The sequence below is a fragment of the Ammospiza caudacuta genome, chromosome 14 (assembly GCF_027887145.1).
Source record: "Ammospiza caudacuta isolate bAmmCau1 chromosome 14, bAmmCau1.pri, whole genome shotgun sequence".
Taxonomy (NCBI): Eukaryota; Metazoa; Chordata; class Aves; order Passeriformes; family Passerellidae; genus Ammospiza; species Ammospiza caudacuta.
In genome coordinates, this window is record NC_080606.1 from 8692494 (window position 1) to 8709653 (window position 17160).

The 17160-nt window shown below is 39.8% G+C and overlaps 1 protein-coding gene across 4 annotated transcripts in view; it reads left to right on the plus strand.

The window, feature by feature from the left end:
* The window catches only part of ACSL4 (acyl-CoA synthetase long chain family member 4), a 38246-nt gene that overhangs the window by 8881 nt on the left and 12205 nt on the right, over nt 1–17160 (plus strand). The window contains exons 2-7 of one of the 4 annotated variants that reach the window (XM_058813977.1): nt 10232–10276; nt 12799–13038; nt 13343–13520; nt 15234–15343; nt 15428–15566; nt 16928–17078. In XM_058813977.1, coding sequence (XP_058669960.1) covers nt 12811–13038; nt 13343–13520; nt 15234–15343; nt 15428–15566; nt 16928–17078 — 806 coding nt within the window. In that variant the 5' untranslated portion in view covers nt 10232–10276; nt 12799–12810. Of the gene's footprint in view, nt 1–10230; nt 10277–11213; nt 11322–12521; nt 13039–13342; nt 13521–15233; nt 15344–15427; nt 15567–16927; nt 17079–17160 lie in introns of those variants that run through there. The other 3 variants (XM_058813976.1, XM_058813978.1, XM_058813979.1) reach the window with 3 other exon arrangements.

Sequence of the window (17160 nt, forward strand, 5' to 3'; positions counted from 1 at the left end):
TACAGGGTAAATGAATACTGAACTTGATGGCCTTGGTTTTGTGCCTTTGTTTGATAGATGCATTTGATTTTCATTATGAAAATGGATTATCTGTTTATTTTATAAGCATGCAAATACTTCTGCATTTTTATGAGCTCCTCTGTTTGAGCAACTTAGTCAAAAGTGCTTTCCTTATGAAATGTATTGCCACAGGCAAGAGGAACAGCTAGAAAGTGAAACTAAGCTTGCTGTGCTTGAGTGAAAAGCAGGGTGAGACAGTGGGGACTGGAATAGGACTCAGAGCAAGGTTATGCCTTAGAAAACCATGCAGAGCATTCTCCTTGCAGGAGTGTGCTGCATTTTGCCATTCTGGGATTGCCAGTTCTCCATCTGGCTGCTCTTTCAGGCCTGCTTTTCTGGCATGTCTTTCAATAACAGTACCTGTGCAGAAAGTTTTACAGCTCCATGAACTCAGCTAGGAGGAGAGATGATAGACACCTGGCAGTTTCTGTCTGACATAACTGCAGGAAAAACCCCTCATTCTAGCCCTGAATGAGTTCAGGTTATTTGCATGCTCAAAGGTGGTTTGATGAAGATTACCACATACATTTATTTCTCACTGTGCTGTGTAAGACTCTGTCCTGATCATATTACTACACCAGATGTTTTCCCACAGTTCTGGGTTGTGGTCTGTGTCCAGATGTGGGTTGAAAAGGTAAAGGGAGGATGTGTTATTCCCTGAAAGGCAATGGTGGCAAAGGTTTCTCTTGTCTGTTTCTCTAAGTTGATCCATTGGTGTTCCTCAGACAGAACAAATAGTTTGAGACATTTTTTACATATTACCTCTTAGCTTTTAGTTCTCCTGGTTAGCTGAAATGAGATTTGCATTTGTAACTTGGATAGCATGAAGTAATTTATCTTTCAGAAAGGTAAGCTTTGACTGCTGGGTTGCCTAAGCTTTACTGTTGAGGCTGTTCAAAGCAGTCCGATGCCAGATTTAACCATCCTGAGTAGACATGAGAACTCTTTGTCTGGCGTGCTTTTGGCAGCATGTTACATCATTCAAACTCCTGAAGGTGCTCAGAACATAAACCTGAGGTGAAAATTAAACATGAGAATGTAATGAGTTTCTAATGCCCTGACATACCCCCTGTTCCATGTTTCAAGGAGCAGGTAGTGTTTGTACAAATGGCACTGACAGCCAACACCTGACAATGGTCTGTTACCAAGCCAGGAAAGGTGTGGGTTGAGTGGTCTATTCAGATGTGTTTGTAACTTAAGAGGGCCTAGAAATTTCACTATTTTATGTTTTTCTTTTCTAGATTTTTTTGTGAGTTTATCAACCTGCTTACCCAGATACATTCAATTTACAGTTCTGTTCAAGGTAAAGTGAATTGTGTCTGCTAGTGAGCAGGAAAATAACAATAACTAGACAATAGTTGACAATAACTAGAATGGTCCTTAAATAACCCTTACTCAAAACTTCGACAGGGAACTTTGTCCTCCCATCACTGTAAGGATCAATCTGATAGACTTGAAATGGGGACTGTGTATTTTTAAGTTGAATTAGAAACATTTTCTGACAATGTTAGTTTTTTGAATATCACTGCATTTGTTAATAAACTAAATTATTAATTGCTTTTTATTACTAAACTATGAATTGTTGTTGTGATACACTGTGTCATGGTAAGGATTTTTCAGTCCCTTTTTCAGAACAAAAAGTTCCTAAAAATAAGTTGAAAGAATGGTCAGTTTCCTCTTGAAACTTCCTTCAGAATTTGTCTGAGACCACTTTACTGTCTGTTTAGTCTAGTGCTGCACAGTTTTTTCTTCTGCAGTTGCTACTGTGACTGCTGCTTTATTCGAACTCAAAATTACCCAGTTAGCTAAATAAATAACAAAAGTCATGGCATCAAAGCTATGTGCTTTGCTGCAAATAGTCACACACACTTTTTTGTCTTTTGGAGTGTCAGAATCTGAACAAATTTTCTTTCAGGAAGCTCTGTGGCTGTGCTAGCACCCAGCTGTCCTGTGCTAGTGTGGTTTGCTGAGGGACAGGACATGGACATGGGTAGGACCATGGAAATGCGGTTACACAGCTCCTTGGCCAGAGGCAGCTCCAGCTCAGGCCTGCAGTGTGTGATCCTCTGCCCTCTGCTGCTTTGCAAATGGCACTTGGATATTTTGGGCCAAGAACATCAAATGCTTCTGCCTTTGCAACTGTACACCTTAAACTCTTTCTTGCCTGTAAATAAGAAGTGCAATGCACATTTGTTGGGGGGTGGTAAAGTTCAAAACTTTGGTGTTTAAAACTGTTTCAGAGGTATTTTTTCCCTGCATATTTTTTTTACGGCATCTTGAAGAGTTGTGCTAGTTTCTGCTGTGTTCTCGTTAGTACGAATGATTATGTTCAGAGTACTTTTGAACAAAATATTGTTTAGAGCTGTTAAATGTAAAAACTTGAATGTGCACTTTGCCTTGTAGGGGAAAATGTAATTTGCAATGAGATTTGTTTGGTCACCTCACTTCCTCTTTGAAGTGCAGATAAAAATCAAAGAACTGTTATGAAACAGTACAGCAGTAAAATTGCCTTCCTTGGCAGAAAATGCCAAATAACATTATTAACAGAAATGTACCCTAAAGGTATCTTGGCCTACCATAAAGCACATGAAAGTAGCAGAAGGCAAGTTCACTCACAAAAAGTTTTAAAGTCAGTTCAGCAAAAAGTTGCAGTATGTAGTCCTGTCTTTGAAAAGTTACAACTTGGGAATTTCATGTGTGGATCCAGAGATGATGAATACTTAGAAATGAATTCTAGTTGTGTTTGCCTAGAAAGTAATGGGGTAGGTTCAACATGAACCAAGCAATAGACTGTGCTGAAGTTTTGCATTAAAATTACAATAAAATGCAGTTCCTTAAACATACAAAAAACATCATCACTTTTTCACTGGATGATACTGTGAATCTGTTCAAAAGATTAAACTGTGCTTGCTCCCAAGGCTCCTACTGTTTATTGACCCTCAAAGCATTTGTATTACACAATGAAAATGAGAAATAGAGATGACTCATGCTTGAAATGTCAGGGGCTACCATCTCAAATGACCATGGGTGGGGGCAGCTTTCTTAAACTTGTATTTTTTAAGTGCACACCCAGTCATCTGTATATCAGAATGTCTGCAAGGAGAGAATTTCTTCAAAATGCAAATAAGAAAATTAAATAAAAATTAGCCTTTCAGCTTAGTCAAAAAAGGGAGCAATTTGCATTTGAATGTGAGCTCCCAAGAGAAAAAGGAAGGTGTATTTTCCAGCTCTAGTGCTCTTCTTGTTGACTGTCCCTACAGAATTTTGGAAAACCCATACAAACCTTAGAAAAATCTCTCCCAGCCTACAGTACACTTTTTGGTAAACAAAAGACCAAAATGCTCCTTGCAGTACACAAGGAGCATTTACTCTCCCCTCTTCCTTTTTTGAGTATGCAATTAATTTCACTACCTAAATTATGACCCCTGTCTGAGAAGAAAACACCCTAATGTGAATGATAAGAGGTGGTGGAGTTTCTGAAAAGCAAGGAAGGTAAATGTAAGATCAATGGCAGCATTTCTTGCCAAAATGAAAGCTGAAGGCCCAGTCAGGCTCCCAGAAGGAATGGAGAGTTATATTTAGAACTGGGACCAAGTATAAGTGCATTTTCTGTGGATCAAATTCTGAAAAACACTTACCCATGGAGATTATTTTCTCCATCTTTATTTGCAAAACAAAAAGCACATGGCATCCTAATTTCCTTATATTGTCAAAGGCTGTCATTGAAATGATCATTGGAAGCATAAGAAGGGGAGATGAGCACCCTAATTCTTTAATAGTGAGTTTAAGAACTCTTAAATAAAGCATTTGTCAATGCTCATGTTTCTAGTGCTGAAAATATCTGAAAATAGATAAAAAAGAATGTCACCAGGCCCAGGGAAGTACCTAGCAGTTAGAAGCAAAAAATTAGTTGGAAAGTATGAATGTAACTTTTATCTGCAGTATCCGGTAATATGGCAGAAACAGGAATATTACATCTGGCTTTGAGAACTGTAAAACACTGTGATGCCCAAAAGATGGGCTATGTAAACCCCCACAGAGCAGTGTCTGTAGAGCAGGTATGTGTTTATTGCAGTGCTGGAGTGAGGGGGATTTCTCCTCCTAACTCACCCACCTTTGTCAAATGCTGTGGTGCATTTATACAGTCAGTGTGGCTCAGTGTCACTGCAACACCATCACATACACACCAGAACTAATTTACATGCTGTGAGCTCATGGTTATTAGACAGTTCTTTTGCACTTGTGCCTCCCCAGTTTGGGGGTTGTGGGGGGTCTTTGATGAAGGCTTCCAAAGTCTTCTTCACGTCTGAGCTTTTCAACTTTGTCTTTGGAGCGTGCACAGTTTTGGTGTTCCTTGGTCTGTCTGGTCTAAATTCTTTATTTTCTGGCTAATTGGCTTTACATTTGCTGATTTTTCATTAGGACTCTACTTACCTATCTCTAAAGCTATCCACCTGGTGAGGTTTTTCTTCTTTTTTGTCTATTCAGCATTAAGCAACTAGTTAACCATATACTAGTTACAGTGTAGTATATACTAGTTATAGTATAGTATATACTAGTCAGCCATTACATTGTATAATTTTTTCAGGTTATATATGTATAAAAGTTAGGATTCAGGTTATACAGATATATAAAAAGTCATGATTTAGCTTGTATTGATAACAGGTTATATTGATATCTTATAACTCAAGCTATATAAGCACCTTGTAACTCTGACCTAAGTTATATAGGCACCAACTGTACATGAGTTATTTACTTTCATTGTGCCCTGAAAATGCAGGGCAAATAGGGCTTTAAATCTGTAAGTCTCAAATTGATTTGATCTACACTCTCTTTTTGTGAAGTAGTTTGCTACTGAGAAAGAATTGGAAAGTAAAAGATGATGATAACTTAAATCTCACTCAGTGGATCATCAGAGCCGTGCAAGTCACAACCTTTCCACTGCAAAATGCTTGTGTAGCTAAACACAGACCTGGCCAGTCTGTCCATTGTATATTTACTGTGTGTGGGAGGGAGGATTATCAGTTCTTCTTTGGCTGTTTACAGAGCTTTTGCTGAAGTCTTCTGTGGCCACATGTCCTCTGAAATTTGTCCTTGCTTGTACTGTTTGTCTTTTCGTGTCCTTGTTTAAAAAAGTTGGGTGGAAACAGTACATTTATCTTTGCTGTTGGAACAGCAGAGTAACATTTGTCATAATGCCTGATGAGACAGGGGTATATATTGAGGGATTAGACTGAAATACTTTATTACTGTTGAATATGTATTTTCTTTGTATTTTTTTCCCTTACGTCCAAATATGTTTTGTAGATGCTGGTAATAACAGTATTTTTCAGTTGCTTATTTTCTCCTTTTCCATCTTCTCCTGGAATACCCTCTGTCCAAACTACCAGTTTTTAGCCTAGTCATTAACTAAAATGCCAGTGAAACAGAAAGATGTCTCTCAGTTCCCTTAGCACAAAAAAAGATACTGAAACAGCTGTGTTTGTCATCAGTGACAGTGAGTGCATTCACAGTGCTGTGTAACTCAGACTGACCTGGTGATTTTCTGCCTTGCCCTGGTGAGACCCAGCGTGGACTGTGGCACACAGGTCTGGGCTGTGCAGCACGGGGAGGATTTGGAGCTGTTGGAGCAAGTCCAGAGGAGGCCATGGGGCTGCTGAGAGGCTGGAGCTGCTCCCTTGTGGGGACAGGCCAGAGAGTTGGGGCTGCTCAGCTGGGAGAGGAGAAGGTTGTGGGAGTGGGAGACCTCACAGCCCCTCCTGGAACCTGAAGGGGCCTTCAGGGCAGCCAGAGGGGGCCTTTTTGTGGGAACTGTGGTGACAGGAAAAGGGGGAATGGGTGCAAACTGAAATAGGGAAAACTTAGGTTAGGTAATAGGAGGAAATTCTTTATAGGGAGGTGGTGAGGCACTGGACAGGCTGCCTAGAGAGGCTGTGGATGCCCCATCCTTGGAGTTATTCAAGGCCAGGCTGGATGGGGCCCTGAGCAACCTGTTCTGGTGGAAGGTTCCCTGCCCAGGGCAGGGGAATAGAACAAAATGAGCTTTGAGGTCCATTGCAACCCCTTAACATTGTATGGTTCTGTGGTTCTGTGACTCGGCCTGTGCAGCCCAGGCTGTGAGCAGAGCTCCGGCTGGGTAAGCCTGCAGGAGAGGCACTGCTGCAGGGGCAGCCTCAGGTACTCAGGGCAGCTTCTGCTGGAGCTGGAGACAAAGGAACAGCTGGGTCAGGAAGAGCTTCCCCAGTTCTGGGTAGTCTCAGTGGACACTTTTCAGTTGTGAAATCTTGCCGTGGCCTTTAGTTTTCTGCCTTTGGGGCATGCAAACAGCTCTTACCCTTTCACCAAATATTTGCTTGCACTCATGTTACAAATTACAAGAGAGGTTTCACACCCAGCTCTTAGGTAATTGAGAACTACTGGGTCAGTGTGGTTGGGCTTGCTTGCACTACAGTACTTGTTGCAGAAATAGATGTTTGACACTTAGAAATGGATTTCTTTTTTTCTGATTAAGTGCATATATGTTCTGAGGTAGTAAGCAGAAGCAATGAACATAAAGGACAACAATAATATTTTCCCTTTCCTCTCCAAAATATTACCTTTGCTATTAGCTGAGTAAAATATTGTATTAAGCAGCAGTATTTTTTAAGCAGCAGTAAGAGAAACACAGTTTCCTAAGGCTATTTGTGATTTTGCTATTTCAAGTAGAATGTATATATTTAAACTTGTATCAGGATCCACTACAACTGATTTCCCCTCTCCGTTTGTTGGGACATAGGTAGCAGAATTTACACTGTACAGGCATAGTGAGAGCTCTCAAAATCTCAGGCTTTGAGCTTCTATTGCATTGCCAGAGCACAGAAGTACTTCTGAAAATTGGTTAGGTTTGGTTAGGCTTTCTCTGGATTTTCACTGCCCTTTGTGATGTACCAAATGTGCAAGAGGAAGATACGTAGAAATCTGCCTGTGAGAGGGAAAGAAAAATGAACTTTTTTTCCTATGAGTAACTTTCATTAATATTGCTGGAGTTTGTTTTTATAAAAGCACCGACATGATGTAAAAACTGAATCATTTCCTTTGGTTTCTTTTCCTTCAATCTTTGTAACCCCAACTAAGCTGTAATTAGCCACCAAATTCTTCTAACTCTTACTATTTCATCACAGTCTTCTCAGCTGTGGAAACGTTATCTCATTTTAGTGTGTGTTAGGTATAAATCTTGAAAATAAAAACTTGTAGTAAGCCTGACACTATGCACTCATTTGTTTATTGTGATGCATCTTCCTTGCTATGTGGAATTTCTTACCCTTGGAGCAATCTCATTTTGTGTCATCTCTTTTTGAAATCCCAGCCTTGTTCTGTCCTGTACCAGAACAAATTCAGGACGACTAAATACAAACTAAGTTCCTTTCCAAAAGCTGACTAACTGAACACCCACATACTTAGGTCAACTCAAATTTATTTTTTTACTGTGTAAAACCACTTTTCCAGTTACAAATCCTGAATGCTCACTGTGGTTTCCAAAATGTTTAGATCTGCCTGGATGCTAGAGAAGTTGCAGAAATGGTTGTTCCTTACTCATACTGGATTGTTTTGGACGATTTCAGAACTTCCTGACAGGAGTCAGCCCTGAGCACTTACACTAAAGTCAGAATTGTGTCTCCATTTGAAGTTGGCAAGAGCTCAAGGAGCTCTGGTGCAGAGAAACCAGACTTCCTCTGGTGTTGCTTTTAAACTAAAAACAATATGCTTTGCAGATTGCAGATTTCTTCACAAACTAGAACACAATCCTTTTCCTCTCTAATGTCATCTTCCTTACCAGATTACTTTCCTAACACTATATTTAAAGCAGACAGAAAATGAAGTTGTATTTTCTTCCAAACATGCTATTTCGTAGTAAATTGGATCCCTGGCAAGCTTTTTAACACCAGAGGAAGGATTGTAAGCAGTGTTGTTGAAATAGTTACACTATTAAGCCTTTAGAGGGTTTGGGGCTTGGGCTAATTAAAGCCCTTCCTAGTGATGATAATAATTTGCTGCCTTATTAAAGTTAAACTGCATAGGATAAAATTTCTAGCTACAGGTACTTAATTTGATTTTGAATTACTCTTAAAAATTCTAGTAGTGTGTGTAAATGCTGAGTAAGTTGATTCTGTTCTGTTTGGAGAGTCAAATGCAGAGAAGATTAAGGCATTTCCTCCTCTGAGAATAGTCACTTCCAGAGGCATAAACTCTCTGTTCCCCATACACACTTTTGCTCTTACTTAGTCCCATAATCTTTTGTGACTATTTAAAAGGGTTTTTTTCTATAGTAAAAAATATAATTGCTAGTTGTTTCTTAGATTTAAGGTAAATTAGGAAGAGAGGAATATGTCTTCTGTTCTGGAGCATGTGCTGTGATTTCAGACTCTGTTCTATGACCCTCGCTACAGGGCAGGAATAGAATGTTGTATATTATCTGTCAAAACTTTTATTTAAGGATATAAAAGTGAGATTATACTTAGATAACATCTCTTCCATCTCTGGCAGCCCATAAAGTACAGTGCCAGTCAGGAGTAAACTTGGACAGCAGAATTTTTGTAAACACCCAGCCTATAAAAGCTGTAAGTGAAACATTCCCTCATGAGTGAGGTTTCCAGCATGAACACTGTAACATGTCACTGCAAAGGTTAAATGAACTCCAGACCACTTCAGAATTGATAGAAGCTGATTCACCAGAGGAAAATCCTTTGGAAATGCTGAAAACCAGCTATCTAGGCTCTCCTAGATAGATACAACATCTATTTTGGTTTGGTTTCATTTTTCTCGTAGTCATGCCTGACGCACACTGCTCTTTCTGGGAATGTGCATTTCCTGCACCTAGAACTGGAAGCTGCTGTTTCCAAAACAGCTAGATAAGCATCTAAGGAGGCTGGTTCTGTTCAACAGTCAAGAGAAATAATAAGCTTTGTAAACCAATAGAAAATATTACATATTCTAAATATTTCAGTGTTAAATACCAGTTTTATTGTGAAAGTTTTCATGAATGCTAAATTTTATTTGTAAGGAATGAGGAAAGTTATGAAGAACATAACTGTTATACTTTAGTAATATGTAGTTGTCTTACCTTGAAGCAAGACAATCTTACCTTGTCCTTGGATGGTGCATTGACGTGAGCATTGCATCTCATCCTTTCTCTTAAAGTCTCATTAAGCAGGAGATTGAACTCATAAGGTGTAATTTGAGTAGCTGAGTTTGGCTTCTGACTGAATACAACTGGTATGGAGGTACCTTTGCACGTTGAGTATGTCAGTCTGTTATATGCAGTATATTTAAGGGATTATAAATATTTATTTAGCACGAGTTTGGAATGATCCTGCAATGGATCAAAATCACATGGAAATGCCAGTAATTAAAAACATTCTAGAACCTCTTCTTTGTGCTTCAAGAAAAAATCTTTGTAGGAGAATATTGCAAGGGACATTTAACTCGGTTTCAGTCTATAAAAACTGATTAAAATCTTAGACTTATGAGGAAGACCTTTAAAATATAACTAGGTTAAACATCAGTTAAAGCTTTCTGCAGTAGATCTCTTAGAGCCTTATCTCTGCAGTTACACACAGCCATCTTTTATTACACTGGTCATGGGACCAAGGAGGCCTCCCTGCCTCTATAAACATGCTTTTGTTCTGGAAAGTCTTCTCTTACCTCAATACCCCAAATCCACTTCATGTTCTCTTGGGCAGTGTGTGCCATGGGTAGTCCTGAGTTCCTGTTTCTACTGATATTCATCTATCAAGAGTGACAAAGGGCTTCCTGTTCTGCCTTGAGAAGAATGAACCATATGCAATATGAAAGTCTCTTCCTTGTCTTTCTGGGTTTCATTGGTAATTCAATTGCATTAAGCTTCTGTTCATAATTTTATTCAGAACATGATAAATACAAAAGTGAGGAAGCAGTGTCACATAAAAGTTAATCTTTTGGCAGCTTCATCTCTTGTCTGTCTGGTGTAGTTTGGAAGCTGAATCTTTTCCTGTACTGTAATTGCTCTCCCTTGTATGGGTTGTGTTGCACCTCTGTCTGAATTCATAGCCTGTGCTTCTTAGGGACAGTAGGGTGGAAGTTCTAAAGATTCCTCCTTCTGTAAGGCAAAAAACATCCCAGTTTCTAATATGTTCTTTTTTCTGTTTTACTGTAGGTCTAATCAACACTGAAAAAACCTCAGTAATCACTGAGACCCCTTGTAAGTACACCTGTGTGTGTGTGTGTCTGTGTGTGTGTGAGGTTTGCATGAGCATGTTCAAAGGAAAAAGCCACAGTTGTCTTTTTGGGACACACTAAGTTTTCCCAATTGATGTCTCTTAAAAATTACAACGGATTTTTGCCAGGATAGAAATGCGATTCTCTTTTAAATTACTACAAATATATAGTTTGCAAATTAGCTGAGTTTTCTGGTTTTAGGAACACTTTTTAAAGTATTACAAATGAAGTTGAAATTTGAAAATGAAAGAAATGCAACCTTCCTCTCCTCCCTTTCTAGATTAGCCACTTCTTGATTATTAACCAGTAGTGTTTCACAGTAGCACCACTTCTGAACCAGCTCCTGTGCAGCCCAAAGAAAAGCTGTGGTACTGTTTCACTGTGTTAAATAGTTTGCAGTACTCCAACAAATCTGCTTTTTATCCAAGTCAGTGTGCCTGGTCATATGTTCATTGTTGGAAGGTGAGGAGCAGCCAGAGTTCCCCTGGGGTCTGTTCTGACTTGTAGCATTATGTGTAACCATGGGTGTGTCCTGACATTTCCTTACCATGTCTTAGAGCCATGGTGGTTGAAATGCAGACTCAACTGCTGGTTTTGGGGCACTGAATTAACTGGGATGAAAGTATCATACAAGATTTGTGTTATAAACCAATAATGCCTCATTTTGGAGAACTGGAGCTTTGGAAAGTAAACTGATCTCTTTTCTGCTGAGGTTGATGGTGAGGCTCACCAGAGCAGAGTAAACATGTACATTTTGAAAAGAACGTAGCATTCATTTTTTTATAAAAAGAAGAGAATACTTCCATCCATACAAGTCTGAGCTTAGCTTAGTTTATTGTACTATCATTCAGTAGTCATTTTATTCTGTAGCTGTAATTACAAAATTAATGTGGTGGTCATGTTGTTTTAAATATCTGCAGATCTCTCAGTCTTACATTACCTTAAAGCTGTTGATATTGGCTACAACACAACTGCTTCTATTGAAATTCCTGTTAAATAACCCACCAACCTGTTAACTTCTGTCTGCTGTAAGTAGCAGTTGTCTTGTTTAACCTGAAATGTTAATTGTAGCCTCCCTCATCACCTGAGGGTGGCAAATATATTAATAAAGGTGTATTTTGAGGTGTGCCTATGTTCTTTTAATTCTTGATGGAGCCCTGAGAGTTCCCTATTCTCATCCATTCTTTATCAGATGGTGTCCATGGCAGCCTGGGCTCTGCTGGTGGCTGTCAGTGTCACTGGCTCCCCTGTGAGGTTCTGCCCTTGGCTGCTGCTCCTGTGCCTTCTCTTTTCCCCCCAGTGGGGCGTGGGTGATGTGTCAGCATCATTAGAGATAACCACCCTGTCTCACATGCCAGGGCACTCTGGTCCCAGACCACTGGGCTGGCCCTGACTGGGGTTTGCTGGGATGGTTTTGTTTTTCTCCCACTCACCACCAGTCCTTACTTAGGCCCAGTTCTCCTTAATGAGGAAAGATTTGTGACATGCAGACAAAATCTTGCCAAATTGTACTTTATTTTAAATTGTGTTAAATTGGTCAGATTTTATTCTGTTTTCCATACTTGGAGTTTGAAATGCATGTATTGAAGTACTTTTTGAAATTGGAAAAGCAAATCTGCATAATCCCTTTCCAAGAGTCTGACATTCAGAGTTGAAAAGTAGAAGATTAAAAATGCAGTTGCTGGAGCAAAGTTAATGAAGCAGTTTTGGAATATTATATAATTTTTAGATTACAGCATGTAGACTTTTGAGTCTATATACTATTTTTGAGTATATCAAGAAACATTTTAAGCTGAATAGAAGGTTGATAGAATATTCTGAAAAGCAGTAAAGCAATCTGCTGTACCTTTTCTCTGTAGTACAAATATTTAGTGGGAAAACAAGTGTTGACCTTTCCCATAATTACACAACTGTGTCATTACTCAAGTAGCTTAAACACAATATTATGTTGTGAAGGACAGACTTCATCTCAACAGTCCTGAACTATTCAAACAGAAATAGTGGGGAAAAGTCTGTGAGAAGTAAATATTTGTGAATGCAAGAAACAAGTATGGAAAAGATTTGTCTTCTTTCATCCCCAGAGCAGTTCACTGCTCTGTTGTGCAGTGGTGCTTTTGAAGTGAGCTCTTAGAAGGACTAAAACTTATTAACTGACTATAATATTACTAATTTAATTATTTTTTCTTTCTTTTTCCTGCTCTCTGCTTGGCACTGGTTTTCGCCCGTAGGTGTCCACTGTTGGCTCTCAAAGGTTACTAAAATTTTGCAGCTGCTCTGAATCAGCTCTACCTAAGCTTCACCTCCTGTTGCTTCTCCCTGCACCACTCTGCACTGCTGCCTTGCTCTTGTCTGCTTCAGAACTCCATAAGAGAGTTTCTCTTTTAAATACCCACAATGAAATTTAGGCTAGAAATGTGTGCCATTCTCTTGCTGCCTGTGTACTTGTTAATCTGGTTGTACAGTGTGCTGGTATTTATTCCCTGGTATTTTCTTACCAATGCCAAGAAGAAAAAGGCTATGGCAAAGCGGTTAAAAGCTAAACCCATCTCGGACAAGCCGGGGAGCCCCTACCGCTCTGTCACTCACCTGGACTCTCTAGCAAACATAAACATCCCTGGAGCAGACACTCTGGACAAGCTCTTTGACCATGCTTTAGCAAAGTTTGGGAAGAAGGACTGTCTTGGAACCAGGGAAATTTTGAGTGAAGAAAATGAAATGCAACCAAATGGAAAAGTATTCAAAAAGGTAAAACTTGTGATTTTTTTCCTTAATTCTGACTTGAGTTTGAGCTGCTTTGTGTCTTGCCTCAATAATGCATGTCCCTTTAGAGATCTTCCTCAGTCATCATCTAATAAACCATTCATTTTATGGTAGTTGAGGAATAACAAAATATACAGGATGCACTTTTATTCTACTTCTAGTGAAATGAAAGCAAGTTCTTAATGAATGGCAGACTGTGTACTCATTACATTCTACACCAACTCACATCAGCTGGTGGACCTATACCAAAAGCTTCTTGTCATGAAATTCCTTGTTTTTTCCTCTCAAGTTAATTCTAGGAACTTACAGATGGTTATCCTATGAAGACATAAATGAGAAAATCACTCACCTGGGGAATGGGCTGACTGCCCTGGGACTGACCCCCAAAAGCACCGTTGTGATATTCTGTGAGACCCGAGCTGAGTGGATGATTGTGGCTCTCACCTGCTTCAAGTACAACTTCCCTCGTGAGTGCTCAGCTTGGTTACTCCTAATGTGTTTTAGAGCCAGTTCTCAGCACAGATCTGGCTGTTAAGTGTTTGACTCTGCCAGTCTTGTCATCAGAGGTGTAGGAATTTCATAAATTCTCTGCTGGTGGTCTGATTCTTAGAAGCTTTCAGTCTATCCCATGCTTTGTGGATGTCCCTAAAATTAACTTGCTCGTACTTATGAAACTGTATTTTATGATTTTATTGTGCTATGTTCTATATGTTAAAATGACAAAATGGTACACTTACCATTCAGGTTGTTTTAAATATTCTGAAGATATCAGTAGTTGCATTTAAGATGTCAGTTGTACTTCCCCACAAAATATGGGATGTTTTTACAGTATTTTCTGTCTGTATCCTAAATTATATATCCAAAAGATGAAATGGTTATCAGAAGAGAGGAATGGTGAAAAAAATCATATGATAGTCTGTGGGTGGTCTGTTTTGGTGACATTTGTAAGCTGCTCAAATTCATTACAATTATGTATGGTTTTTCTTTTTTTATTCAAGCTGTCAGAAATCTCTAATGGGAGTTAAACTTGGTGAGCTGCAGTGGTTACTGAGCGCTCCAGTGCCCATTTTGCACACAGCACACTGTGAACCACAGCCTATTTTTTTTTTTTTTTTGCTTGCACTGGGCTATCTCTCCCAGCAGCAGTAGTAGCTGCCTGTGTGAGGAGCAGCTCAGAGTGTGCAGAGAGGCTGCTCAGGGGCAGCAGTGGAAGAGGTGAACTTCTACTGAAGTAGGAGACTATGGTTAATTTGGCCTGGATCTCTATACTTTGAAAGGCAGTGAGAAATAGCTGTATTATATTATTCTTTCTCCTGTTCTGCCTGAACCCTGTCTCACAGCACTGGTAAATTCCTTTAATGGTCTTTGGAGGTTTCAGTTTGAGTTTGCAAATGATACTAAAGAATGGTTTTTTTTTTTCAGTAAAGAGATAATGGGGAGAGGTGAACTCCATTGTGCCTGGGAGGCACTTAATGGCATTCCTGTAGCCAGTCTGGGTTAAAATAATCTGGCAGCATGAAAAACAGTGTGATTCCTTAGTCTGATTCTCTGCCTTGCTGCCATCATTAATTCCATGGAAGCAGGGAAGGTAGCTGACAGTGTGCAGAGAGCTGCCTGTAGCCATGCCCAGCTTTAAGCTGGTGCCCTGTAATGTCTGAGTGTTACCTGTCCCTGAGTTGTGGTTGCAGAGAGCTCAGGGGCAGAACACCTGCTCTTAGCTGCTTACTCTGGGATTGTTTTGTACATTATTGTTGGGGTTTGGTGCATCTGTTTGTTCTGATAATTTCTGCTATAGAAAAAGGAGAATTATTTTGGGAGGATGTAGATGACCATTATAGGTTCCTTCCAACTGCCTGACAACTTCAGGGCTGACTGAAAGTTACAGCCTGCTTGTTACCTAGAGCATTGTTCAAAGGCCTCCTGAAGAGTGACAGTCTTGGGGCATCACCCATCTGTCCAGGAACCCTGTTCAGTATTTGACCATGCTCTTAGTAAGGACCTGCTTCTTGCCCAGCTGTCCTCCTTGTTCCAGAAGTGTCTTGTGCCAAAAACTTCTGATCTGTTTCATTTCCAAATTAGAAAATTCCCAATTGAGTGCTTTCCAGTAAGCTAAGGCAAGAGCTTTTGCTTTTAGTTTTACTTTTACCCTTCTTTCATGTCCTCTCCCATCCCTGTGACAGTTGTCACTCTCTATGCCACCCTGGGGGAAGAGGCAGTGACCTATGGTCTCAACGAGTGTGGAGCATCATATTTGGTCACCAGTGTGGAACTCCTGGAGAGCAAACTCAAGGTAATGTGGTACCATCTTCACCTGCTATAAGCAACCCTACAGTTCAGTCAGTACACTACTAAAAATTTCATTTCTCTTCTGTAGACTGCACTGCCACAAGTCTCCTGTCTGAAACACATCATTTATGTGGACAAGAAGACAGTCAGTAAATCAGAATACCCTGCAAATGTGGAAATTCATAGTATGCAGACAGTAGAAGAGCTGGGAGCCAAACCAGAAAACTGTAAGTGAATCATTTCACAGAGGACTGACTGATCAAGCAGTGTTTGCACCTGGGTTAAGAGGGATCTGTAGCAGAAAACCCCCCACCCAGCAAAGGGTGGCCTTTGTCACCAACAAAGGCAGTGGCAGGTTACCAGTTCATCCTCCAGCTCCCTTTAAATAAACAAAACACTTGTTTTATAGTTTTTGTTCATATGTCATGTATGTCAGGATAAAACTTTGTTTTAACTTGTAAACCATAACCAGAATAATTTAATACTTCATCTTTGTTTTAGGATATGAAATAGAAATTGGTTTAATGTTTCATTTTCTGCTACTCTTACCTTTTATTTATCTTACTGTCACTATTTTTAATAAGAAAAGAGGAGAAAGCACTTAAAGCTTTTTTGGTTTTTTGCTTGAAAATGTCCATTATCTTCACCAAGCTCTAGCTAAAGAGCACTTAAGGCTGGAGGAATAACAGTAACATTCCTTGCTCCATTGGGCAGCCAGGAGTGACTGTAAACATCTGCTTTAAGAAAGGAAAACCCAACCCTGATGATCTGTTCCCCTTACATCAGCAGTCTGTAATTAACCACGGCTCTCTCTGGAATAAAGGAGGAGATAAAGTGGCAAAGGAGCTTTGGGAAGCACACATTGATCCCAGCTGCTTATCTCTGATCAGCCTGAGGTGCTGATACAGACCTGCTGTGACCCTAAGAGGTGTTTTTCTTGGGCTTAGTCTCTGAAAAGCCTGCTTCCTTGCAGACACTGAAAGCCATGAAGGCTGATGATTATCATCCTGAGAATAAAGAGAAGTAAAACAAAAATCTGAAGTCAAATGTTCTAAGCTTACTGCTTTTCTACTGAACTTGCAGTTTACCTGAGGAAGGTTTATTTAATTTTTTTTTTTAATGTCAGGAGGGGGAGTTAAAAGGAATCTTACCTCTACAACCTTGGCTTTGAAAGACTGATGGACAGAAAAGCTGACTTGCACCTTTTTGGGGTGTTGGTTTTTTGTTTTGTTTTTCACTCACCTTGCTGTTTATCATCCATACTGTGTTTCTCCCCTTTGCTGCCTTTGACAGTTTTATTTGGTCTTCAAAAGGCTCCTTCTATGAAACTTTCAGCCAGCTATAAACCACAATGACAGAAGTGTCACCCAGATTGTATAGATGCTCAAATACTCATCACTCCTTTCAAAATTGGCCTTCCCTCTCTTCCTCTTAAAACCAGATGACTGCTCTCTCCAGCGCTGACCATGCCACAGCTTGCTGTGCTGGCCTTCCATGAAGCACCTGTTTCTTACTGATTAATTAAAGAAATAATTTAAAAAGTAGATAAGAAAAGAATAAATAACATTTTTTCTCCTGAATTTTGTAGCAAGCATTCTGCCAAGCAGACCTGTTCCTACAGACTTGGCTTTAGTGATGTACACCAGTGGCTCTACTGGGAGACCCAAAGGAGTGATGATGATGCATAAAAACCTAATAGCTGGAATGACAGGACAGTGTGAGAGAATACCTGGACTGGGGTAAGAAACACTTTGTCTTGTGCACAGAGAGCTAAAACAACCTCCAGAAGTGTCACATTTATGGAGTCTGCTGCTGGCATTG